The 23,783-nt window shown below is 49.3% G+C and overlaps 8 protein-coding genes across 8 annotated transcripts; 3 read left to right on the top strand and 5 right to left on the bottom strand.

Annotated features, from left to right (window-relative positions):
* Positions 1 to 2,167: 2,167 nt before the first annotated feature.
* Positions 2,168 to 3,436, top strand: N7473_009295 (uncharacterized protein; the record flags this gene model as incomplete). The annotated part of the gene is made up of 1 exon (XM_057155234.1): positions 2,168 to 3,436. The coding sequence occupies one exon, from the start codon at positions 2,168 to 2,170 to the stop codon at positions 3,434 to 3,436; it is 1,269 nt and encodes a 422-aa protein (XP_057006364.1).
* Positions 3,437 to 3,810: 374 nt separating this feature from the next.
* Positions 3,811 to 5,572, bottom strand: N7473_009294 (fungal specific transcription factor domain-containing protein; the record flags this gene model as incomplete). Its single annotated transcript, XM_057155233.1, has 4 exons — positions 3,811 to 4,724; positions 4,788 to 5,053; positions 5,114 to 5,467; positions 5,541 to 5,572. 4 exons carry the CDS (start codon positions 5,570 to 5,572, stop codon positions 3,811 to 3,813), a joined length of 1,566 nt encoding a protein of 521 aa, XP_057006363.1.
* Positions 5,573 to 6,124: 552 nt separating this feature from the next.
* On the top strand, positions 6,125 to 8,487 carry N7473_009293 (alpha-galactosidase; the record flags this gene model as incomplete). Its single annotated transcript, XM_057155232.1, has 2 exons — positions 6,125 to 6,882; positions 6,945 to 8,487. The coding sequence occupies 2 exons, from the start codon at positions 6,125 to 6,127 to the stop codon at positions 8,485 to 8,487; spliced, it is 2,301 nt and encodes a 766-aa protein (XP_057006362.1).
* A 988-nt stretch (positions 8,488 to 9,475) lies between these two features.
* Positions 9,476 to 10,111, top strand: N7473_009292 (DUF3716 domain-containing protein; the record flags this gene model as incomplete). Its single annotated transcript, XM_057155231.1, has 1 exon — positions 9,476 to 10,111. One exon carries the CDS (start codon positions 9,476 to 9,478, stop codon positions 10,109 to 10,111), a length of 636 nt encoding a protein of 211 aa, XP_057006361.1.
* Positions 10,112 to 10,824: 713 nt separating this feature from the next.
* On the bottom strand, positions 10,825 to 11,273 carry N7473_009291 (uncharacterized protein; the record flags this gene model as incomplete). The annotated part of the gene is made up of 2 exons (XM_057155230.1): positions 10,825 to 10,888; positions 10,945 to 11,273. The coding sequence occupies 2 exons, from the start codon at positions 11,271 to 11,273 to the stop codon at positions 10,825 to 10,827; spliced, it is 393 nt and encodes a 130-aa protein (XP_057006360.1).
* Positions 11,274 to 12,994: 1,721 nt separating this feature from the next.
* Positions 12,995 to 13,561, bottom strand: N7473_009290 (uncharacterized protein; the record flags this gene model as incomplete). Its single annotated transcript, XM_057155229.1, has 1 exon — positions 12,995 to 13,561. One exon carries the CDS (start codon positions 13,559 to 13,561, stop codon positions 12,995 to 12,997), a length of 567 nt encoding a protein of 188 aa, XP_057006359.1.
* Positions 13,562 to 14,037: 476 nt separating this feature from the next.
* Positions 14,038 to 15,149, bottom strand: N7473_009289 (uncharacterized protein). The gene is made up of 3 exons (XM_057155228.1): positions 14,676 to 15,149; positions 14,498 to 14,623; positions 14,038 to 14,428 (listed from the first exon to the last, which is right to left on the bottom strand). Exons 1-3 carry the CDS (start codon positions 15,021 to 15,023, stop codon positions 14,216 to 14,218), a joined length of 687 nt encoding a protein of 228 aa, XP_057006358.1. The 5' UTR covers positions 15,024 to 15,149; the 3' UTR covers positions 14,038 to 14,215.
* Positions 15,150 to 15,727: 578 nt separating this feature from the next.
* Positions 15,728 to 23,607, bottom strand: N7473_009288 (uncharacterized protein; the record flags this gene model as incomplete). The annotated part of the gene is made up of 14 exons (XM_057155227.1): positions 15,728 to 15,996; positions 16,054 to 16,414; positions 16,470 to 16,771; positions 16,825 to 16,975; positions 17,030 to 17,200; positions 17,256 to 18,411; positions 18,457 to 18,498; positions 18,551 to 20,766; positions 20,826 to 21,270; positions 21,322 to 22,146; positions 22,204 to 22,685; positions 22,732 to 22,960; positions 23,014 to 23,189; positions 23,245 to 23,607. 14 exons carry the CDS (start codon positions 23,605 to 23,607, stop codon positions 15,728 to 15,730), a joined length of 7,188 nt encoding a protein of 2,395 aa, XP_057006357.1.
* Between the last annotated feature and the right edge of the window lie 176 nt (positions 23,608 to 23,783).

Here is a 23,783-nt window from a genome sequence, read left to right as displayed (position 1 = left end):
CATAGAGAGTAGCGAGGAATAAGGGCGTGCGATTGCAACGGTCCGGAGGGTCGATGAAGACTAGTAGGTCCTTAAGCCTCGGCAGATAGCCTTCATACTATAGCGGATAACGATAGAAAACATAGATAGAAGTAAAGAACTTAAGGAGCGAACCTCCTATAAATTCTAGTCACTAGTAGTTTTTAGGCCACTAAGAAGAAGAACGTGCTATGATTGCTTCTACAACCGAGCCAAGTTCGAACTCAGGAAACCCGTTAAAAAGTCCAACTCGCAAATATTGCGCAAGCAGGTATCTATACAGAAGCTAGAGGAGAGGTAGAATCGGGAGGCTACTCCGGCTCCACTCCTATAGAAGGACATCAATTATACATTCAGAGGCACTTAAATAGACCATTTATAAGGTTGTTATTGACTTGTTCGTGATCTGATATGGTGATAGTATTCGGTGTAGGAGATTTCTTCGTTTTCCAAATAGCCAGCACTTAATTGAGAGCTTCCGTATATCCGGCTCTCCATCCAGTGCACGAAAGGTTTTGCTTAAAATAAAACAAAGGGCTCCTATAAGCCCTTCCGGGGAAAGCAGCAAAATCTTGCCTTGGGCACCGTGAATAGCAAGGACGCCTGCATGTATATCAAGCCAATCTGCCAACACTTCGATGGGGATATCGGGTGTAAAGAATGGCGAAAATTCCGGAAAATATGTTTGTGCTGACCTTATTCGCGTGGAATGAAACAATAGGGCTGCTATGTTCGGTGTGTTTCCTATCGATTTTACCATATCCTGTATTAGGCCTTGTGGATCCGTGTGGTTTCTGTTGATTATACCATATACTGTATTAGGCCTTATGGATCATGCGCACAACACGTTGGAACCGGCAAGGGCATTTAGGCGATTGGGTAACAAGTTCCCACTGTGATGCCGAAATAATCTCTCTGGACAGACTTAGAGATGCTGTGGCGAGTGGCAAGTACTCCTCCTCGTATCGTAAGCTTACCCACTGTTGGAGGCGTCGACCTTTTCCGGCCTCCTGCTGCCTGAGTACTGCTAAACTGTATTATTAAGGTTAACGATGTGCCGCTTCCCCGTACCAAACGGCGAACCCTTTGCTGAGCTTACTAGCATTCGATTATCTGCTGAATATCCGCCTGTTCTCGCCTCTTTCTCCTCTCCTCTAATGATCTTTCTATTTCCCATAGTAGCATTATTCAGCGCGAGTCCTCTTTTATCCTTCGCAGCTCTGCTTTGATATTATTTTCAGAAGAGGAGATAGTTCAGATAATTTCCTTCATGCCTCGAACGTCCTTCAGTTTGAGATCGATGATCTGCTTTTACGTTATTCCCCGATAATTTCAACTATTCTGCGTCCGTGTCCGTGCGATTTATGACGTTACATCACAGGTGGCAGCTAAACGCCCGCATTTCGCTAGCGAATCGGCAGCTTTGCGCCACATAGCTTCTTATAGCCGAAGTTTCAGCTCCCTAGTATGTAATCCTCTCCCGCGAATCCTGCATTATACTGTCGACAAGAAGATTCATTAGCTATGACCCAGGAGGGTCTCGCAATATCTAGTTTTGGAACTACCTGAGTTACCTAGTGACTGCTTCCTTACTCAATCAACGGACTCTCTCTCTTTCTCTTAGAAGTAGATATTTTGACAAGTATAGTATTTCTTGGGGTTGGAAATAGTATCGTTCGACTAAAGATATTGAAAGATTGGTACCGAATTACCAGAAATGCGCTCCGATCAAATGATATATGCGTATATTTTCACACCTTAAAATACTTCTCCACTTGATTAAAACAACTCGGTACAATATAGTAAGCACTAGGAGGTACAATATAGTAAATAAGCACTAGGGCATCTTAAAACCGAATTCCAATCCCTTGTGTTGCTATGAACCGGGGCTATCATGGCCCACGTTCTAGATTAGACATGTTTGGATCTGCTGCTCATTATCGCTAGCAGATTAGGTATATAAAGGAGGAAATTCGTCGCCAAAATTATGCTCATCAACCGAACTTACTTTACAACGCGCAGGAAGTTGTTCTGCAAAGCAGGTTGTGAGTTGTTCAAGAATCTATTCATTTTCACTAAGCGATAGTTCCATCTGTACGAGATTCTAACGTTCTTCAAGGAACACAGAAAGCCTCGAATTAGTAGCACAATGATCATCACTCGGGTCTTGTTGTTGACAGGCTTGGTTACGAGCGCAATAGCGTCGGCACCCAGTCTGAACCTTTTCTATGGGAAAAATGGTTTCAGCAAACTACGCATTAATAAAGTGGTTGCGGAAAAGAACTGTGGATGCAATGGAACATGGAATCTTTCTGCGTTTCCCAACATCTCAGAATACTTTGGAGCCAGTCTGACTGAGCTCATCCCGAGTGAGAAAACAACTACTAGTGGAAAGGCTAGTGCAAGCTCACTCACGATTGGCCGAAACACGTACACCCTCGCTCTGGATTACTCCGAAGGCTACACTCATCCTCACGCCTCGAATGCTACCGTTTGGGCCAGACTCATCAGCGACATGCTGGCCGTTGGAAATTATACCCCGGAACATTCTATCCTCATTGGCGAATATATCAATACCGTCGGCGGAACTCACAACTTAACCCTCACCGTCTATGGCGATGCTGCATGCTCCGGTGTTTTCGAGCCTTGTGCGAAGGTAACTCCAGAGGAAACCGTACTCCACCCTACGAGAGTTGCTGCCGGAGCCATGCTGGACTGGAGCGACAAGGAAACCCTTAAGAAGCATCTCAAATACCCGGCATACAACACTACTACCCTGTACGAATTGATCATAGCCAACGCAACGCTTCCTGCATTCGTCTATCATGAAGATATTGGTGCAGTTGTCGATACATCAAGCATCCGCATCGGCGCGAATAACAACCACAACCTACAGTCGCGTCAGTGTATTCCGAGTTCTTATTACGCTTATTATAGCGAAGGTGCCTGGGCTACATGGGGTCACTGGACCCCAACTACTGGTTGTCTCTATACCGGATTGGACAATGCTGGTGGAAGCTTGGGCTTTTCAGTCGGCTTTAGTATGTCATATGCTGAATCATGGGGCTTTGGGGGTAGTGGCATCGTTGCAGGTCTGAGCCCTTCGTTCACTTTTACACTCACCGAGCAATACAGTTGGACATGGTCATATACCTGCAATGTGCCAGCTAACAGCGTCGGGCAAGTTTACCAACGCCAGTTCGCTGGGTATGGTTATGTATACCAGCAACTGTGCTACAACGCCGGCGCATGTGGTATTACTTGTGGTGCCGCACAGGGTCCTAATTATGCTGGAGCCCCTGACATGGCCGTTTTGGACTACGGCTGCAGCACAGGTTGTGACAACGTTGCATGTGCATCTTACCCAGGGTGGACTAATTTGAATGTTTGGTCACCCTCGCCGCCAAACTCTTGTTAAATAAGGGCGAGTCTGTGGACGCCTACTCTGAAGTCACATACCACCCCCTCTGTCTTAAAACCTTATCTCTTGCGCCTTAACATAGTCTGTAAGCGAGTGATGCATGTAATCGAAGGACTTATCTTCCCACTTTCTTGCACCCTACCGCGTTCATCTATCTTCTATCAATCACTATACCGCCAGGTCGCTCTGAAAGGGCTAATGACCTAGTTCAACAACAGGGCAGTATCCAAGCAATCCTTCGCCGTCGGCTTCACGGGACTACAAATCGCGTGATAATCGCCAAATGTAGCGGATCCATTTTGCGAAGAGAATAATTGATGATTGTCCACATTCTTCAAGTACAATAGCTATCAAAACTATAGCATCCACTTTCAGTCGGAGGTGATGCCCAATTCCGCTAGCGACCATTGACTTCCATCGCTTGCATGAGAGGTTTTGTCCGTGACAGGGCTTGCAAACTCTACCAAGAATCGTACCATCCATTGATCCATGCAGAAACTTGTATCTGCAGACTCTCTGCAAGCCTTGTGGAATGCCATGAGACGATCCATACAGACGTCCAATGTTGGCCAGACCGCACAGAGTTGCGTTAGGATGCAAAAGTTTTTCTCCAGTCGCTCCTTCGCCAGAGCGACATTTGTATCGTTTGATTCGAATAGAAGGCTGTGAATTTGCACCGTTGACGCAATGACAAGAACATGCCCTACCATGTTGTACTTTGCGTCGCAGTTGGGCACGGTCTCCGATGCGTAGACAATATCACATAGTCTACCAGCATGCTCCTTGCATTTGTTGGCATAGTGTCGGGTGCGGAGACTAGTCGACTGCGAGTCTTCGTGAAGAAAGCGGTAGAAAAGCATCTGTCCAAAGTGATAGTACCCTAGGTAGATTGCCACAAACACACGACCTAGACCCAAGGCAGAAAAACGTTCCAGGTTTTCGCGGGTGTCTCGAATGTGATCGGGGAGCTCATCAAGCCACCTGTCAAGCTGTGAGGAAAGATCCTCTAGGTCGCCTTGGATAGCGACGGAATCGAGTTTGGATTCGGCCACTCGGATATTGAAATCGTTGATTTGTTGCAGAATATAATTCAAGCGGACCATTTCCGCCAGAAGTGAAGAATTCCTGCTCGTTTGAATTGTCTCGTCAAAACCACGATCGCGACTCATTCCCAGAAACACAACCTCATCTATCGGTAATGAAACGTTTTCCTTCGGGGGGAGCAGTCGTGGGAGTCGCACACCAGTGGAAGACCAGACATCGATCATGCACAAACTCCACCACGCTATAAAGCGTGAATGATTAGTAACCTGACAGAAGCTGCGCCCGAGGCTAAGAGAAAACAAACTTCGAATATTGATCTCCTGTTCTACTCTGCTCTCCATCTTACAGTTCGGAAGATCTAGCAGCTGGGCAATCCGGCAGGCGACGGCGTAGTAGATGTTCTCCGACGCCGAATTCCCCTCCGTAACTGCAATTGCGCCAAGCAAAACGCATGCTTGAATTGTTGTCAAGGAGACCTGATTCCAATCAAGTAGATTCGCACAAGCCTTTGCGTAAGTCTTCCCTCTCAGTCGAGGATCTGTGCCGTGAAAAGCCGCGTTTTTTGAGAACCTATAGCAAACCATTCAGACATAAGTAATATCTAGATGAAGGGAATGGTGTATTGTTCACCTTGCTGACAGGGCCATCATGCCATACAACAAGATTTTCGGGGCCTTGCCTCGAGCCATGTCCTTTTCGAAACTTGGCTGATGAAAAAGAGAGTGAAATTGGTCATGTACATAGTCGAAATAGAGCTTTACCAATTCGGCGCAAACAGATTGGGATGGTGAATGGCTGCTCTGTATCCCCTCTTTGTATAAAGGGACAGGTCCACTCGTGGTTGGATCGGAAGAAGGTGACAGGCCATCTCCCACATCGGCAGCATTTCCAGTCAGACGTGCAGCTGTACACCTAAGACCTCGAGCAATGCAGAACGTGCATGGAGAGCCTGATGCACGGATGTCGCACCTCCGTCGGCGTTCACTGTGGGGCTACATGTTAACAAGCCGTGCTAAACGCGACATGTAATCCCCAAAACCGGTATCTCCTGACTTACCGGCAAGCTGCACAAGCCTTGGCCTTCCTCATCCTGGGTGTAGTCGTTGAGGACAGGACATGGCCCCAGAAAATGGCCCCAGAAAATGATGCGGGGTAAGCAAAGACCAATGGACATTCACCGGCTGTTCCTCGGGAGACCTTTCCCCAAGTTTCTTGGCAAATTGACATCGTGGCGGGATCGGCGCGTCCTGGCTAATCAATAGTCTCCAAACACGCCGCTAACCAACTGGATTCCCACCCAAAACAACTCACGAGTCACAACTACTCTCACCACTCGATGCTTGGTCCCTTGACGATTCTCCGCACCTTTCGCTACTACAAGCTGCATTTGCAAACCCCGCAGCATCTCGATAGATTTTATCCAGAATATCCAGAATCGGGGGAGAATACTACATTATGATCTGCACGCAAGCCACGCAAATTGCCAATAATTGGTTGCTTTGGCCGGCATCGGGTTGGCGCAACCCCACGCATTCTCCAAGGGGGCAAGTATAAAAGAGTTCGAAATATCTTCACCGGCCTACTTTCTTTGCTTTTTTTACAGACACCGCTCATTGCCACTATTGCTGGTCGTCATAAAAAATGAGTCAGGTGATGCGGAAAGCGGCTGCGACCGCTAGCTTAATAGTCCTGTTCGGCTCAACGTCGACAGTAGCAGCTCAAGGCTCTTCAAACGGTCAGTTTTCTATCATGGGTGACATTGCAAAGACCCCTACTTATATTCAATCTTCAGCGGTGGTTGTGGATGGTACCACCTTTGCACTAAACGGTGACAACCTTTCATACCGCTTTCATGTCGACAACAAGACTGGTGATCTTTGGTCAGACCATTTCGGTGCCAGTGTGGCGGGGGGCATTCCATTTGAGAATGTGCCTGCGGTCAATGGCTGGGTCGGGATGCCAGGTCGAGTCCGCCGGGAGTTCCCTGATCAAGGTCGGGGTGACTTCCGTATTCCTGCCATTCGCGTCCGACAGTCTGAAGGCTATACGGTCTCTGACCTGCAGTACCACTCATACGATGTGATTCAGGGCAAGCCGGAACTGCCAGGATTACCTGCCACCTTTGGTACCGATAAGGATGTAACCACCTTGGTCGTTCATCTTTATGACAACTATAGTGCTGTGGCAGCGGATTTGTCGTATTCCGTATTCCCAAAGTACGATGCAATTGTCCGCAGTGTGAACGTGACGAACAAGGGCGAGGGAAACATCACCATCGAAGCCCTTGCGAGCTTGAGTGTGGATTTTCCCTATCAAGACTTGGATATGATCAGCTTGAGAGGTGACTGGGCCCGTGAAGCGCACCGCGAACGAAGGAAAGTGGAGTACGGAATTCAAGGGTAAATTCAAAAATACTCCAAAATTCCATGAGGAACTGACGCGATTCTCACCACAATGTTAGCTTTGGGAGCTCTACAGGATACTCCTCGCACCTTCACAATCCATTCCTTGCACTCGTGGATCCGACTGCCACTGAATCTAGTGGCGAAGCATGGGGCTTTTCACTAGTTTATACCGGTTCATTCTCTGTGGATGTCGAGAAAGGCTCACAGGGCTTCACGCGTGCTCTACTTGGACTGAACCCCAACCAGCTCTCATGGAACCTCGGACCAGGCGAGTCGCTGACCACGCCGGAATGTGTCTCCGTCTACTCCCAAAATGGCGTCGGTGGCATGTCTCGTTTGTTCCATGGACTCTATCGCAACCATCTCATCAAGAGTAAATTTGCCATGAAAGATCGCCCTGTACTTCTTAACAGCTGGGAAGGCCTTGGTTTTGACTACAATGAAAGCACCATCTATCATCTTGCCCAAGAATCTGCGAACTTGGGAATCAAACTATTTGTCCTGGATGATGGTTGGTTCGGTGACAAGTACCCTCGCCTGTCTGACAACGCCGGCCTGGGAGACTGGACACCAAACCCCGAGCGGTTTCCCAATGGTCTGGACCACGCAGTGACTAGCATCACCGCTTTGAAAGCTGCAAACACATCCACGAAGCTCCGCTTTGGTCTCTGGTTCGAGCCCGAAATGGTCAATCCTAACTCCAGCCTCTATCGCGAACACCCTGACTGGGCCTTGCATGCCGGAGACTACCCTCGCACAGAAAGGCGAAACCAGCTCGTTCTGAATGTCGCCCTTCCAGAGGTGCAAGATTTTATCATAAAGTCTGTGTCAAGCATTCTCAGCAGCGCTGATATCACCTATGTAAAGTGGGATAACAATAGGGGTATTCACGAAATGCCCTCGCCCTCCACGGATCACGAGTACATGCTGGGTATGTATCGAGTCTTCAAAAACCTTACCACTCAATTCCCAGACGTTCTCTGGGAAGGCTGTGCTTCTGGAGGCGGTCGCTTCGATCCTGGCGTACTCCAGTACTTCCCCCAGATCTGGACCTCGGATGATACCGATGCGGTTGAGCGCATAACGATTCAGATGGGAACATCACTCGTATACCCCCCGAGTGCGATGGGTGCTCATCTTTCAGCTGTACCAAACCAACAAACCGGCAGGACCCTGCCTGTTGCGTTCCGGGGCCATGTTGCAATGATGGGTGGATCTTTCGGCTTGGAATTGGACCCCGCCGAAATCCCAGCAGAGGATAAGGCCGCTCTTCCTGGCCTCATTGCACTCGCTGAGAAGGTCAACCCGATCATTCTGACCGGAGATATGTACCGCTTGAGTCTACCCGAGGCCTCAAACTGGCCCGCCGTTCAGTTCGTCTCAGAAGATGCGACCCAGGCCGTCCTTTTCTACTTCCAGATCAACCCCAACATCAATCATGCTCTTCCCTGGATCAAGCTGCAAGGCTTGGATCCCAAGGCCGTCTATAGCGTGGACGATAATGCTACCTATTCTGGATCGGCTTTGATGAATGTCGGGTTGCAGTTCTTTTTTGAGACTGACTATGGTAGTCAAGTGGTTTTCATTGAGAAGCAGTGAAGTCAAGATGGGATAGCTGTATATTGGTGTCATTCCACATAGATCTGTTCTGATTAGCAAGATAGCAGCCAAGCTCATGAATGATAGACGATGCGGATAATATCAGATTTTGATCAGAGAGTTCAAAAATACATGTAGGAGTAATGGGAGAGCTGCGAGCTCCCATGCTCTTCCGCGTATCAACATAAAATGCTTCTCGCACGACACGCATATCCATGTTGGATGACACCAAGACAGTCTACATCGTGCTCTTTGCAAAATACATGATAGACTCTTGCAGTATGGTTCTATTATCTATAAGTTTTAACCCGACAGATGTTCAAAATCATCTTATCAGTTCCGGGCTTGAGGTTTGAACGATAGACTAAAAGGTTACCCGGGCCAAAAGAAATGGCGGCGCAACAGACATATGGAAAGAAAGTTGAAGCGTGTTTGTGGGTATAGAGTATCGAACCTGAAATAAAGCCTCTGATAAGATAACACGGATCTGGTTGAAGTTATAAAGGTTGAGGGTATCACGTTCCCTTCACTTCTTCTTTCCTCTCACCATCCTCATCACTTCACCCACGCGTTTCCAAGATCCACCCGAAAGGATACGCGTTGACCAAGCTCGATTTACCTACACGTCACTTCTCATCTGTCTATCTCTTCGACCATCTCGAGGCTTCCTCTCGCAGAAAAGATGTCCAGGTGAGTCCATTCAGACACCATTTTGAGTTCAATACTGACTTCACCAATCGCTTCGCGGGGCCAGCGCCCCCGGGTGCCCTCACGTTTAGTCAACACCTAGTCATTTCCGCGACCAGGTGGGGCGCTGTCTTGGATCAAGCCTGGGCAGATCTTATCAAAAGACTGGGACTTCACTGTCGCACGGCGGAGAAACGGTCTTAAGTCGAACCTACTTCGAATACTGGATCGTCTCCCAGCAGTGCGCGAGCCTATTTTGCGGACCACTGCTCCAAATACCCCAGAAGAGTGGTTGAAAAAGATGAGCAGGTCGATCGCCAACGTGGAGGCCGCCCTGATGCAGGTAGTTGGAACCGCGGAAGACAACGAATGCATCAAGTGCCAGGAGGGCGGGGGCCAATTTCACCAATGTGTGATTGTGTGTGATGTGACGACCCATTGTGCCAACTGCCGCTGGAATGGCAAGCGAGGACGCTGCACGTTTGAGCTAGAGGATGTGCCTCAACCATCAGACGCATCTCCTATGCCAGGCCTGCGCGCCAATCTTCCCCCTCATGATCCTCAGCCCACCCAGCCGAATCTTCTCGATGGCCCGGTCCAGCAACCTCCTCTGCCGGATCTGCAGGTCGACTCTCGCCCCCGCAATCCTCGGACAACGCAGTCAGATCCCTTCGTCAGCCCAGATGAGCAGCCTCCTCTCGATGAGGCAACTTCTGCCCCATCGGTTGAGGAACGGCTGATGCGCATCGACCGCAGAAACGTCCGGTATTCCAGAAGAGTCAGTCGCGTTGAGGCACGACACTCCAGGCGCCTGGACCAGCTGGGTCAGAGCCAGGATAGCGTCGATGCAACCCTGAACCAGATGCAGAGTGATCTTACTCTGCTCTTCCAGCGAACTCGGTCCCGTCAACCCCGTCAACCCCGCCGGCGCCAGTGAACCCGGGGATCGAGTCGATCGCCTTCCGTGATGGACTCAACTTTGCGTACAGCAGGATTTTGCCGGTTTGAAGAAGGGAGGGGTACCTTACATTGATTTTAGTTAGCGAGGGCTGCGTTGTGGGTCTCTAAGGCCTACCTCTTCCTATCACCTCGGTATTCCCTCTCTCTCCTCTAATTCACGCTGCCTAATCTACTTTCTCTTCCTTCGTATTCCATATAGCTTCGAGAGTCCCCATTAAGGTTTCTTTCGGAAAGTATAGGGCTTCCTCCAGGCCGCCGAGCCCTTAAGAAGTATAACTTACAATACTTAAAGACTGCGTATATTGTTGGCGCCAAAATGGCTTGATTCATCCTGATCGAACTAAGCGAACTGAATGCAAAATTGAACTGACGGTAGTCTATTTATGTCATGAATTCGAATCATCCCTTCCAGGCTATAGCATATTTGTTGAAGATCCACTTTCTAGCCCACTGAAACATGCCACGTCTAGCAGCGCACAGTATACTTGGTGTATATTTACTAGTACGAAAACCCATCCAACCCGATACCCTCCAGATGGCCCGTTCAGTTGTGTAGGTTCCAAGGGATTGCCGTGTTCTCAAATTCAGGAGTCATCAGCAGCCGATGAATCCGTAGATGAAGCCGCTGATGCGGTATCAGTGGTGAAGGTGGGCATCCTCACACCTCCCTGCCCACCGGGGAAGCGCATACTACCAGATGGAGCCGGTCTTCCCGACGAAGATGGCCAGGCCGATGCGCTGTTGCTCGGAGGGACTAATATGGATGTCTGTGTCGCCAGCCAAGACTGATAAACTGCCACTTCCGCTGACCAGATGTTATTGACATCCTCCTGGAGCTGCTCTTGTGACACTCCCTTCTCCATGTCATCGTAAAGCTTCTGCTGTGCCTGTCTGATGGAATCTGGCACGTCGCCAGAGTCACCGCTGGGATCGAATGTTGGGATTGGTCGACGACTGGGCTGGGAAGTCCACGTTGGGGTATAACTTGGTGTCAGGCTGGGTGCTGTGCCTGGCTCAGTGATATCGATTGTCATCGTTGGCATCTCTCTTCGCTGCTGGCGGTTGGCAGCATTGTGTCGGCCCGGCAGGGCAAATGCGCAACCCACAAGTCCTATGGCAGCCAGACTGGTGAATCGCATATTGAATATTTAATTGAAATAAATGATTATTGATTGATTTCTTCTGTTCAGGTGTATTGATTGCAGCTGAACGAACAGTTTGTACTGAATGTCAGAAGTGTTCGAGGTCGTTGAAGGAATCTGGCTTAAACAGAATATCTCAATCATCTGTGCGGGATTATACGCATTATTATACCTTGGGATTATGAGGGGGCCATTTGCTCGGGATTCGTAGTTGTGGAGCTTATGATCTCAAGCCTTTGGCAGGTCGCGCCGATCCCTCGGGCGGCCGTCGTATTGTTGCACATATGCCGCTGGGGCGATGGCCCCAGTCAAGCTTCCATGAAGCAAGTATCAACATACAGGCTGACAACCTGGGGCCATTTGTTCTCTGTGAAATATCCAAACTAGGATGTTGCACTCTTGATTCGTCACTGAATTATGTTGGTGGTACGCGTATAGTCGCAGGCGATCGTCGAGGCTCCGGGGCGGCCCCCAACAGACCACGCCACTTCAAGGCGGAGCTATTTTTGTTATACGGGACATCAAAGGATGTTCGTAACCCTTGAGGCTCACTATTTCCGGGAGCTTTGCAAGGGCAATCTTAGCTTAGGCAGTAATACGATTGAGAGGACTCGATGCCTTAGGTTCTTCTCTCTCTCTCACTTCGAATATTCCCAGCGCCGCAGGTATCCTCGCACGCATCGTGATGACCCTTGGCCCCCGCCACGCAAAGTCTTGAATTGCGGCCCTGGGGCAATCATTTACGGGGGCCAGTATCACATAGAATGGAATACGTCAGCCTGGTCCAGAAGTGCGAGGCTTTGAGAGCCCACATGGCACATAGGATCTTCAAGCCCTCTAGATCCCCATCCAGCGCCCAATCAAACTTAGAGGAGGCCGCATATGGGAGCCAACCCAAATTCTTTGGTATCACACCCAGAACGAAACCAAAAAGATGATGCCTACAGCGTGTTCCTTCTGTCGAGTGACGTTGTAGTGGAGGGCGGTCATTAGAGGGCACAGTTGGTCGAAGCTTGAACAGGCGCGTGTCCTATACGACCCTCAACAATTTTCCGTAGTTCTATATATATATACACGATGGAATCAACCATATCAGTCGGTTTGCTGTGTACTAAATTAGACGAAGGACTTGAGGGTCCGGTCCGTATTTGATTGGAGGGGCTCGTATTTCAGTCCCTACTCGTATGAGTGGGCGTCGTATTCAAGTATAGTCCGTATTCATCCAGGTACCTCGTAATCCTAAATAGGGTGGAGGGAACATGTGTGCACTCACAGTGAAGAATAAAGAAAGCTTGGTTTGTCTTCGTTGATCCGTCCACCAGTTTCATAGGCCCGCAGCGACAATGTTAACAGTATTCAAAGACGTTGCATTGCAATCGTGCTCTCATGTACAAAAGACAAGAAAAATGATCATTATTTGTATTTACATCCCACGATGCTGAATCGCCCTAAATGACTATGCTGGGTATATTGCGTACAGAACAAAATGGCGTGAATCGAAACAAGTCTGAAAACTGGAAAATGCGTGATAGAAGGCTTCACCAGTCATGAAGCGTCTAGCTGGTAACATTCAACGTCACAGACGTACTGGAAGTCGAGTTGTTGCCACGATCAGGAAGGCCCGCTCAGCTTCCACCGAAAGAGTTGAGATTTGTTTGTTTTGAGGTCGTCACGCGACCGGAGGATTGAGCATTTGCCGATTATATCCATGACCCAATCTAGGCGAAGTGGGCCATTGTCTGGGTGTCTTTCGAGGGTTGGGAATTGGCATCTTTCGGGCCGTAGTACACAGTATCCGGATACATAGGAGCGGTTGCCTGACCAGGAGCCTGAGGGGGATAATGCGGCGAATACTGAGTCGAGTATTGATTTCCCGGCGGGGGAGCGTAGTATGGTGGAGCTGGAGCTCCATAGGGTCCAGGAGCGCCGTATGGCTGCTGGTTGAGATCCATGGGAGGAACAGAATGGTAGTTCGCAGCAAACTGGTGCTGATTGTATCGCCGACGCTGGAAGCAGTGCAAGATGAGAAGGGTCCAGGCAATGAGTTTGAAAATGACTGCGACCACAAAGCATGCGAGAGCGGCATAGTATGTCGCGTTTTTCTTCGAGGCGCAATCGTTATAATCGCTCCAGGTCTCGTTGACGTTGGTGAAGTAGCTGTTGGCACAATTTGAGGCGTGGGAGTACCATGAGCCAAAGAGCGCGCCACCAGCAATGAACAATGCAATTGCCCCAACAAAGAATATCATGTACCACCAACGTGGTATAACCGTGGGTTGCTTCATTTTCCAGTTGCTGGCACTGAAACGCGCGACTTTTCCGGTGGTTATGTTAGAAAGGAGAGAATGAGAAAAAAAGAGAACAGCTTGCGCGCGAAAAGGGCGCTGGTCAGCATTTTGTAAAATTAGGGACTTGGCTAACGCCAAACGCTTTATGGGAAGGGTCCATGTCAGAAAGTAGGCTAAATATCACTTCCCACCAATCAAGATGCAGGCAACCAGGCGCTATCTGGGCAGACGAAGCTGTACCCAATCCTGCGATGTTGGATGGGCTTTTTGCCCCAACTTTTGTACCGCAAAAGATCCGCTATTGTAGAAAAAGGGGCATTCTTAGCCGAAGAAGATGTGCGGCGACGGTTGCCGGGGGTTTCATACCCGCAAAGCTAAACTTACCCGAGATCCACCTTCGAGAGAAAAAAACCTCAACCACCTGTATTGCAAACCTATGGAGAGTTCAAGAAGACTACAAAATATGCATATATACATGTTTAGACTAAAAGTTATTTTAAGATTATTGATAGAACTTTATAGTTGTCAAATAGCACAAGGAGAGTTTGCGCAAAAGCCGAACCAAGTGCGTTGCCCATGGGCCGGGGTACCCATCTACCAGGTCCAGCAGTGGGGACTATCAAACCAGGTGATATTCAAAATTAGAAATGTCTACTTTCCAGAGGTATCGCGCTTCATCCATCGACCGTGAAGGGAGCTGCCGCCGCGCGCTTGATAAGTAGCCTGACTACCATTGCTATTACCGCGATCAAATGCCCAGACAGCCTGGAAGCAATGCGTATCCACCTGTGCTTTCTGGTTGTTGGCTTGGGCGTTGTACGAGCTGTTTGCTGGGAAGAGACCGATGATGTTATAGAAGTAGGCCTAGCGAGGTATCAGCATCTCATGGGCAATTTACAGAGGCTGTGGCAAAAGATGAATTGAGAAGCTTACGTCAACAGCACTTTGCAAGATGCGAATTTCAGCGGGAACTCTGGTCTTGGTTTCTTGGTTGATGTGTTTCAGCTGGGATGCGCTGCTCGAAAAGGCGTCCATGAGCTCGAGGAGGGATTGTACGAACTAACATAATTAAGTATGAATGACTCTGAGGGGCATTTTGTCATCAACCTACATTTGAGTATCCCTCATAGACATCCTGCTGCTCCGTCTGATCGGTAATGGTCGCCGTGTTCGTCATGAATTTTACATCTGTTAGGACCACAGCGACCATCGTGTCCATCTCGGTATACACATCCTGAATCTCATTAAGAGCTGCCATATGGACCAAAAAGCCCCCACTTACCGGAATTGGACCAGCGTCTGCAGTGGAATTGATTTCCAATACCAGATTCTTGGTGGCGAATCCCTGCTGTGCTAGTTCATTGAGAGAGTTGGCAATTTCATGCGGGGTTGATGCAGCGACCGCGCAGTGCATGTACATACACAGGGCCACGAGGAACGAGAAAAAGAGGCGGTACATTGGATTAGCAACAAGAGATTGGTAAACGCACAAAAAAATGGACTAAAAGAATGAAAGAAAAGAATGGATGATGAGTGTCGTGTTTTCTTGAAATGAGTGGCAAGGCAAACAACCCGAGCAGAAGCAATTTGCAAAACAAATATGGACCATCATAGCGATATATACCCTGTGACTGCTCAGAGTGATCAGGTCCCCTGACTAGGCCTAGAACGGAGTCTTACACAATTATACTTTAGTTACCGATCAGGCTAGGCCCTGTCGCCCCTAGTCCCCATATTAGCGTTAGCTGTACTCCGTACTCCGTACATGTCTTACGTATTGTTGATTTTCTCGCGATCGGGACGCGCCGCCCCACTTGACAGGAAATTCAATCGAATGGGAAATGTTGGGGGTCCGTGGTAGAGAATCATGGATTTGATTGGGGACTGAAGAATCGCTGCCATTTCAGCATCGCATGAACATGAACATTAAGTTTGGGCACGCACAAATCTTCCAAGTACAGTAAACCAGTATTATTCTTGTACACTATATACAAATCCAGAACATGGGGCGCCCTTTACAAAGTCTAGCGCGCCCCAACGAATGGAATCCCATTATGTATACTATAATTAATCCTTTAATCACAACAGATACGCCGCACAATGTCAAGTGGATGCAAAACGAAAAACAAGAAAAACAAACGCTAATCAAGGTTGAAACAGCGGTCAAGGTTTCGAGAGTTGTTCCTTGCGATAGAAGAAGATGCAGAGCACGTTGATGGATAGCATGAAGAGCAGACAGACCCAGAAGTCTGCCTTTCCCAAGCCGGCTGCTACGCCAGCGGAGAAATCAGGGAAAACATCACCAGGGCCTAACTTATCCGGTGCTGTCGCACGGGCGAGAATAGTCGCAAGAGAACCGACTACCTGCCCGGCTAGAAGGGTGAAGGTGATATGGAATCGGGTCATTGTGTGGAGGAGGATCATCCCAAACCCTGTATTGGCCTAAATCAGCTTTTGTTTTGCTTTATTTGCTGCAAGGGAAAACTTACCGACGCCTTGAAGGGAGTCCAAAACCCCTAGCCAGAGCCATAATGCCCTACCAAGGATAGCTCCGGCTACGGGACCACCGGCCCAAGGGATGTATGCGGCTATGTTGGAGGTTGCCCACAGGATCTGGGCCCATCGAGGAGCACCAAGACCGATGGCAAAGATCGGGATGAACCAGGCGTGTCTCTTGGAAAAGACGTGGAAGACCCAGAGAGCGGCCATCCAGACAATGATGAAAAAGAAGAGCACGAGGAGTACAATTTGCCACACCTGTGCATGTTTGCTGGACCAGAGATAGAGCCAGTTTCTTCCGTAAGGCGCCGACAGCCAGTAGTTTGCTATGAACGCCATGTAGAAAAACCACTGAAATATACAGCGTCAGTTAAATTGAGCTTGAGAGAGAAAGGAAGAGGCATACCAGGATGATGCGACGGCGGAAGAGCGATAGGTAGAATGTCGGCACTTGACCTGGTGTTTGTCTATAATAAGTAGGAAGCCCAAAGAAGACGAGTGCTCCCAACAGCCACAAAAGACAGGCAAGTCCGATTCCGATACCGAGCAAAGCGCCTGGATTGGTCATGGCGAGGCTGACTTGTGTGCTACCCTTTTGATTCAGAGTTGCCATCCAGCTACCCCAGTACCAAAGGAAACTGATGAACAACTGCTGAGTGCCCTGGATGACTGTGGCTCTATAAATCCAAGACTTCAGGGGTGCTCCGCCTGAACAAGAACGTCAGATAACTTCCATACTTCATAGAAGAGTTGTTGCGTACCTTCATCTCCAAAGTTAAGGGCGAAGAAAATCGAACCACTCGAGGATGCGAATGAGTACAAGCCAGTCCCCACGTTTTGCAGCCATGTTCGAGTTGTGCTGTTGTCGATGGGACCGGCAAGACCGACAAGCAGAAAGGCAAGCCCGTACATCTGCGCACAATTAGCCTGTAGCCTCGTAAGCCATATAGAAGAATTTGAACATACAAAGAAAGGGACCGTCAACACATAAACCGAAGGGACTAGACGGAAGACCATCCACCATATGATCGACGACGCAAGATAGATGGATGCCAGAATGTATAGTTTTTCCGCCGTTTCTCCAATCTCACCGTTCAGGAGTGTGATCTGGTACGAGTTCAAGGCAAGGATTTGGCCCTACAAAATGCTGTCAGCTTCTGTAATGAAAGTTTTCGATAGGGTTCCGACTCACAATAGCGAGGAAGATGGAGTACACGGGCCAGTCACCAATCTTCATCAACATAAAACGCTTCAACCCCGTGGGGGGAACATAGTCATTGGGGAGAAGGAATTGCTCAATATTCGGGTCCGCACATAGAGTGGTAATTGGCGGGGTCTCTGGTCGATCGGTCTCATGGACCTTGAAGCGAAAGACAGAGGGAGCAGGAGACGGCAACGGGGACTTGCCCAGTTTGACATCGCGGTATCGATTGAACCAGTCTTTTTCACTCTTCTCGAGAAACTCTTCGATACAGAGCTGGTCTTCTGAGTTCTTTCCATTAAGATCCGCAAGCTTCTTCTCAAACTTATCCGCGTACTCATTATTCGCATCCGTGAAAAATGGATCAACTTTCTGGAGATTGAAGTGGTTTTGCTCCTTTACTATACCATCGACGCTGACGAGGCTCATCATGGACCCCCTTGCGTCTCTTCGGCCCAGTAGGCCATCTTCTGGTCCTGCACCGGGAACTGGTGTGCTGGCACCGGATCGAGAAAAATAAGCGGTGGGTGTCCCAAATGGCGATGGAAATGGTGATTGGAATGGCGATGGACGAGCACTGCCGTCCGCTTGGACGGCCCCAGAAATGGGCTCGAGATCTTCTCCATCGGTTACCGCTGAGTAAACGATTCTTGAGTCGGTGAGGAGATTGGATGACAATGTTCTGCGTCTTCGATGTCTGTCATAATCAGGCTCATTGTCAGATATGTTGAGACTAAATGACAAATTTGTCGGCGATAGAACATGTTCAGGGCCTGGTCGAGGTCCAGACTGCCTCATTTCAGCTGTAATCGGCCTGCTCGGTGAGACAGATGCGGTGGAGCTGCGTGATCGGCTATGTTCCCGGCTATTATTTGAGCTCGACGAGACTTTGCGAATGCTTTCTGGGACGAGGGTGCTGCCACCGGAAACTCTCCATGAACTGCGATCGTGGCGTTTAGAGTACTTGACGTGCTTTTCGATAGAGGTGGTCTGTAGGATTTCCAGGTCCTCAACCCACTGTGCTACGGGGAAGCGCTGCTTGGCGGATCGGGCACGCATGAGTGCTCGTGTCTCCTGGGACGATTTCAGAGCGTCGTTGATAGCCATCTTGAACTGTTGGATAAGATGTTTGGTTGTCATAGACTCGCTAGAACGGGTTAGTCTGAACATATCGTAAGAGGAGGAAACTCACATTGTGTACCACCATCCTGGCATCTGCCCAAGGCCACCAACACTAAAAAACAAAGGTCAGTACGGTTGATGGATTCAATCCAGATCAATCTTACCGTGATCCCACGCCCAGTGCTCCTTTCCGTCCAAATTCCACTGCCACCAGACCGAACGGCTCATCACGGGAAGGAATCAAGGCGAATTCAGCGCCACTGAAAATGAAGGGTGGCAGTGCAGTAAACTCTGGTTTAGAATAGACCCGCCCAGGGTAGAGCGACACGAGTCGATTCAGTTTCAACGCGGCAAACCTTCCATAGAGATCAATAACTGGACCAATGCACATCAACTGGACCTTTGGGTGAGCATCCAGAATGGAGGGGAAGATGTCTGCAATCAGATCCACGCCTTTTTGCATAGACCAACGACCAACAAACACAAACAGCTGGGCCTCTGGGTCAACTTCGAGGCCTGCCCATTCTTGCGCTTGTCTCTTGAGTCCAGCACGACTGGCTTCAAACTCTTCATCGATGATAACGTCTCCGAGATTGTTGTTTTCGTTGTGATTCCACTCGGCAATATCAGACGGATCGGGATTTGGTAGCGCTCCAATGCTCTTGAGACCCCAGAAAATGGGATATCTGGCGTACGATCTCTTGCCATATTTCTTGGATACACCGACAGCACCAAAGCCGTCTTGGTGGATTTTCAGATAGTTGGCAGCTCCGTGGAGAAGGTTAAACACCTCGCCGAATTGTACATACTTCTTCACCAATGCATGATCGAGGTTGTAGACACTGCAAACCTCTTGACTTTGCAGTGTGGTTTTCATCGGCCAGAGTCCTTGGAACTCAGCATTGTGCAGAGACAGGCAGCATGGAATTGTGCGAGGTAGAAGGTAGAGAGGAGCAGCGGCGCCATGGTAATCATTGATGTGATAGAGGTCGATGGCCGGAAATCTCCTGATAGCTTCAGCGATACATTGATTCCAACTGGAATAGAATATAGCTGAATCCAGATCATCCATGCGGGCAGGGTACGGCTCTGATTTTGACTGAGCTCGGAAAACAGGCGCGTCTAACAAGACATACGTGATGTTGTGCAGTCGATGATACTGGACATCGACTTGATAGTTACTGCCAAGAACGGTGATCACTATCGGCTCACGAGGATCGTCCTTGGGGTAGTCAACTCCTCCAACACAAGGGACCACCCATATGAGGTCCTGCTGGGTCAGATGTTTCCCCATCAGCTGGGCCATCACACCGAGTCCACCAATCTTAATCTTAATGCCCCAATCTTCAATATCATATTCCATCGTTGCAATAAGCACGGTTCGTCGGCGGGCGTTAACCGTGGCACCGATGACGCCTCCACTTTCAGATGGGAACGGGCCCACATTGGTCAGGGCAAGTCCGGGATTGGAATCCTTGTCATGAGATCGATGAGCCACCTTGTGAAAGGCGCTCACCAGTGGGGCGAAGCTTGATCTTTTCTGGGTGACACCGATTTGGTTGAATTTGACCTGGTAAAATGCCTTCAGGTAGACATACACCGCGCCGGCGGCGGTAGCCATAGGCACAATGGCGAGCACAATGAAGATGGCCAGCTGAACCCATCTGGATCCGGTGGGCGTAGCGTAGACCTTAAGATCGCCGTCACCCACCGAAAGCTTGAAGGAAAGATAGGGCGAAGGGGGCGGGATGGTGATGTTGAATACATTACTCAGGAGGGTGACAGGAGGGACTTGGTCCAGAACGTTGTCGCCATCAATGTCGCCAAACACCTGCGTTTGATCGGGCAGGCCATCTTTGTTCAATCCCCATGCATTGAATGCAACCTGCACGGGCCATTCCCCCATGAAGTTGATTTCCCACTGTCCAGTGACGTTGCTAAGAGTCATTTTGTTGGAATAACCAGCGTCATATCCGAATTGGTTGAACTCGCCTTCAATGAAAAGGTTGGGGAAGCGGCGGGGAGGCTTGTATGCCCATTGCGTATCTCCATGCTGCCAATGAGCACTACTTCCAGCCAACTTGCTCCAGTATTGGGCAAGGATGTGTTCCCCTTCCCAGGCCTGCTTCGCAGTGCCGGTCCAGTTTTTGCCGGGGATCGATGTGTTGAAGCCGGTGTATGTCATCCAGGCACTGAATGTGGCTCCAAAGTCCAACGAGTATCGCCACATGTCTGCACCGGGGGCCTGCGGCATTACTGATAAAGGCTCGGTCTCAGACGACGGGTTGTCCCAGAGTAGCGTTCTACTGTAGTTGGCTAATTGTGGCCAGACCATCGGATTGTTTAGCTGTCCGATTCGGAACATAAAGTGGTCGACGGACTACCAGATTCAGTCAGTATTTTCACTTTCGCTGCCTTTATAGCGAGGGTTATACTCACGCCTGTGGATTGATTTCCATTTGCTGTAGTCACGTTGCTAACTGTGACTCTGTGAACCCCTGGGAAGACATTGCCCAAATCTACCTCGTAGCGGAAAACGCTAGTGAATGCCCCCGGCCATGTAACAACATTAGTCTCTTGAATAGGTTTACAAGATACCGAGCTCGTGTCAAGCTGCGGGCTCTCATTGCCGAGCGCTTTGGACGTGATTGTCAGAGAGTTGGTGATGTCCTCGCAATTCATCTCCTGAGAGAATTCGAAGCCAATCCGTACCGTCTCCCCACTTGTTCCCTGGGGCACGAGTCGAGTGTCATGCCCTGGGGAGAAGCGTGTTATATATGGGGAAGGCTGCATGAATTTCTCTTTCGGAACAAAGGCTTTGAAACCCCAAGCTGGCATAGTAAGGCTGGGATAACACCCGTTGGAAACGGTAGAACCTTCGAATCTAGGTACTCATTGTCAGTAACAGGCATCATTTTCAGAGCAGCAATCATACCCAAGCGTAATTGAACTGTTGGTCAGGGTTAATTCCTCGAACGGCGGGAAGAGGTTCTTGACCGTTGTTCCTGAGGGAAATGGCGAAATCAAAGCGTCCTTGCTGCTGCAGTTGAACTGGTGTTCGACTGTCTTGTTGTCATTAGAATACACCAGCCAAACGCTCTGGTTCCCCTGCCCTTGGCCATTGAAATTCTGCGCATCCGCAAAGCGTGATCTCATGACGCTCCACATTCCAGTCTCGGTCGCTGTCCCATTACTGCCTGGAAGGTAGATGTCGAAAGTGTGGTTGGACAACTGTTGCAGGTACCAGCCATCATTCAGAACAGGATAATTTTGACGCATCTCAAACATCATCTTGATGAGGCCTCGCACTGGGTGAGAGGGATCGCGGTGATCGAGACTGACGGAATCATCTTCACATCCGGTCAGGGAGCGGTCAAGCGGGAAATCAACGTATTTCGATGACCCCAGCTTATAGCATCCATGCATCTGCCATGCTTGAGCAGATGACATGGGCCCACGACCGAAGACGTAGTTATCAGCCTGGTTGTCCAGTACGTAGAAAGCCTGTTCCTCGCCCCAGGAGATGATGGGGATTCCAGGCATGAGCAACGAAGCGACGTACAGACCCAAATTCTGCTTGTGGGTCCCGTTTTTGATCCCTGGCCATCTGAAGACATCCTGATTCGTAACACCAAATAAGTGACGAGGATCGAATTTGCCAGTGTTCGTGTTGATCATATCGTTGGTCTCCACAAGACCGTTCCAGGTCTCCACAAAGTTGACAGGCGGGTCGCCTTCGGCAGTGTAGATACCGTCTAGACTGAACGGGATAATGTTAACTTGAGTAAACAGAAAGTGACCAGGGAGGGAAACTAACCCTAAAAACCGGCTCAGACCACGATATAACGTGTAGTGGAATGCCGACCCGTCCAACGCAGACCTCTCCGCGGGTCTCAAGAAGAGATCCTCAGTTGACTTGTCGGTCTTGTTCGTCATCATAAATGCTTCCGTCAAATTGGAGATGGTTTGATTTGTCTGGTGACCGCGACCGATATAAAGCGAGCCAAAAGCGTTTCCGGCCACAATCTCTCCAGGGATGTAGAAGTTGTCCTTTCCCACCTGCTTGGCACAGTCCCGCATATACTCTGACCATTCTCCAAGAGAGTCAAGAGTAACTTGGAGAGCCTTGTCAACGCGGTATCCGTCAATATCAAGCATGGTGATGGTTAGACACGAAAAGTGTTTGATCTTGGCTAGCACATCCGGTCGCCATCCGCGTAGACGATCCTGTACAAATGCGAATTTGGATATCTGCCCTTCCCATTCGGTGTAGTTTCCAAAGGCGGCAACTTCTCCATACTGTAGAGGTTAGTCGCGGTCAATATCGAAGGAAATGGAATGTTACCTGGTCAAATTCACTATTCCGACATGAACGACCAAGGGTTGTGTTGGCCAAACCGGTGCCGTCATCATCCCAGAACCTCGGATACTCCCAGGGACATTCACTCTCAATCTCATTTCCAGGCTGGAAGTCCCAGTATCGACGGTCATACTTCCATACATAGTCGTACTCGTTGGGATTGATCGGCGCTGACTGGTTCAAGAAGCCCTGGAAACCGATAAGATCGCCCATTCTATCCAAAGTTAGCAGACGCCACCGGATGTTGAGCAGATGGGCCACACATACGTTGCAAAGGTATTATCAAAAAGAACATAGATCCCCCGTCGATGCGCCTCAGATATCATTGTGCGCCAGTCCTCGATCGTACCAAAGTGATGGTCCAGCAGAGTTAGGTCAAGCGGGGAGTATCCATCAGCGGCCCAGGGGAAGTTGATATACGGTGTTCCGGCGAGATAGACTCCCTAGAGGTGGTCAGTATATTCGTCACATCCAGTGTCCTTGAAGCAACAAACACACCTTTATCCCCATTCCCTGGAGATAATCAAACGTATCAACCAACCCAAGAACGTCACCGCCATGGCGAAACTCGTTGGATGTTAAGATGTGTTCCCACTGTGTGCCATTTGCGTTATCGTTACTCGGATCACCATTGACGAACCTGTCGAGGAATATCGTGTAAAAGGGGAATCGCCAGTTCTCTGGTGAGGGGTTGTATGTGTGGCCATCCCACCGACCCGAGTAGTCGAGAGGGTGTGTCGCTGTCTGGTTTTGATTGAGATTCCAGTCTGCTTCCTCTGGAAGATATGGCAGGGATTGTGCAGTGCGTATAGATATTGCAACAATTGCAAGGTAATGAGTGATGGAAATGAGCAGCTCCATTCCGGACAGTGAATGCCACTACGGTGACGTTCACAGAACACGCTGTTCGAGCCTCACTGCAAAACAACAACCACAAAGTGCATACCAGGAAGAGATGGATGGCTCACAGAAACAGGGATACTGAAAGATTCATAGAGTGAAGAGACGCATGTGAAAGATAATGAATACTTCGCAGC

This window comes from Penicillium subrubescens (genome assembly GCF_028828155.1).
Source record: "Penicillium subrubescens strain IBT 31985 chromosome Unknown utg000006l_segment0_segment0, whole genome shotgun sequence".
In the NCBI taxonomy this organism is placed as follows: domain Eukaryota; kingdom Fungi; phylum Ascomycota; class Eurotiomycetes; order Eurotiales; family Aspergillaceae; genus Penicillium; species Penicillium subrubescens.
The sequence above is the reverse complement of the archived record's forward strand: the minus strand, read 5'-3'. Positions and strand labels throughout refer to the sequence as shown.

Bases quoted from the DNA above. Each gene is read 5' to 3' on its own strand.
- N7473_009289 (XM_057155228.1), bottom strand. From the start codon at position 15,023: ATGTACCGCCTCTTTTTCTCGTTCCTCGTGGCCCTGTGTATGTACATG. The intron at 14,624-14,675 runs GTAGGTTGATGA...TAATTATGTTAG, and splicing joins TCTATGAGGGATACTCAAAT to TTCGTACAATCCCTCCTCGA. The intron at 14,429-14,497 runs GTAAGCTTCTCA...ATACCTCGCTAG, and splicing joins TCTTGCAAAGTGCTGTTGAC to GCCTACTTCTATAACATCAT.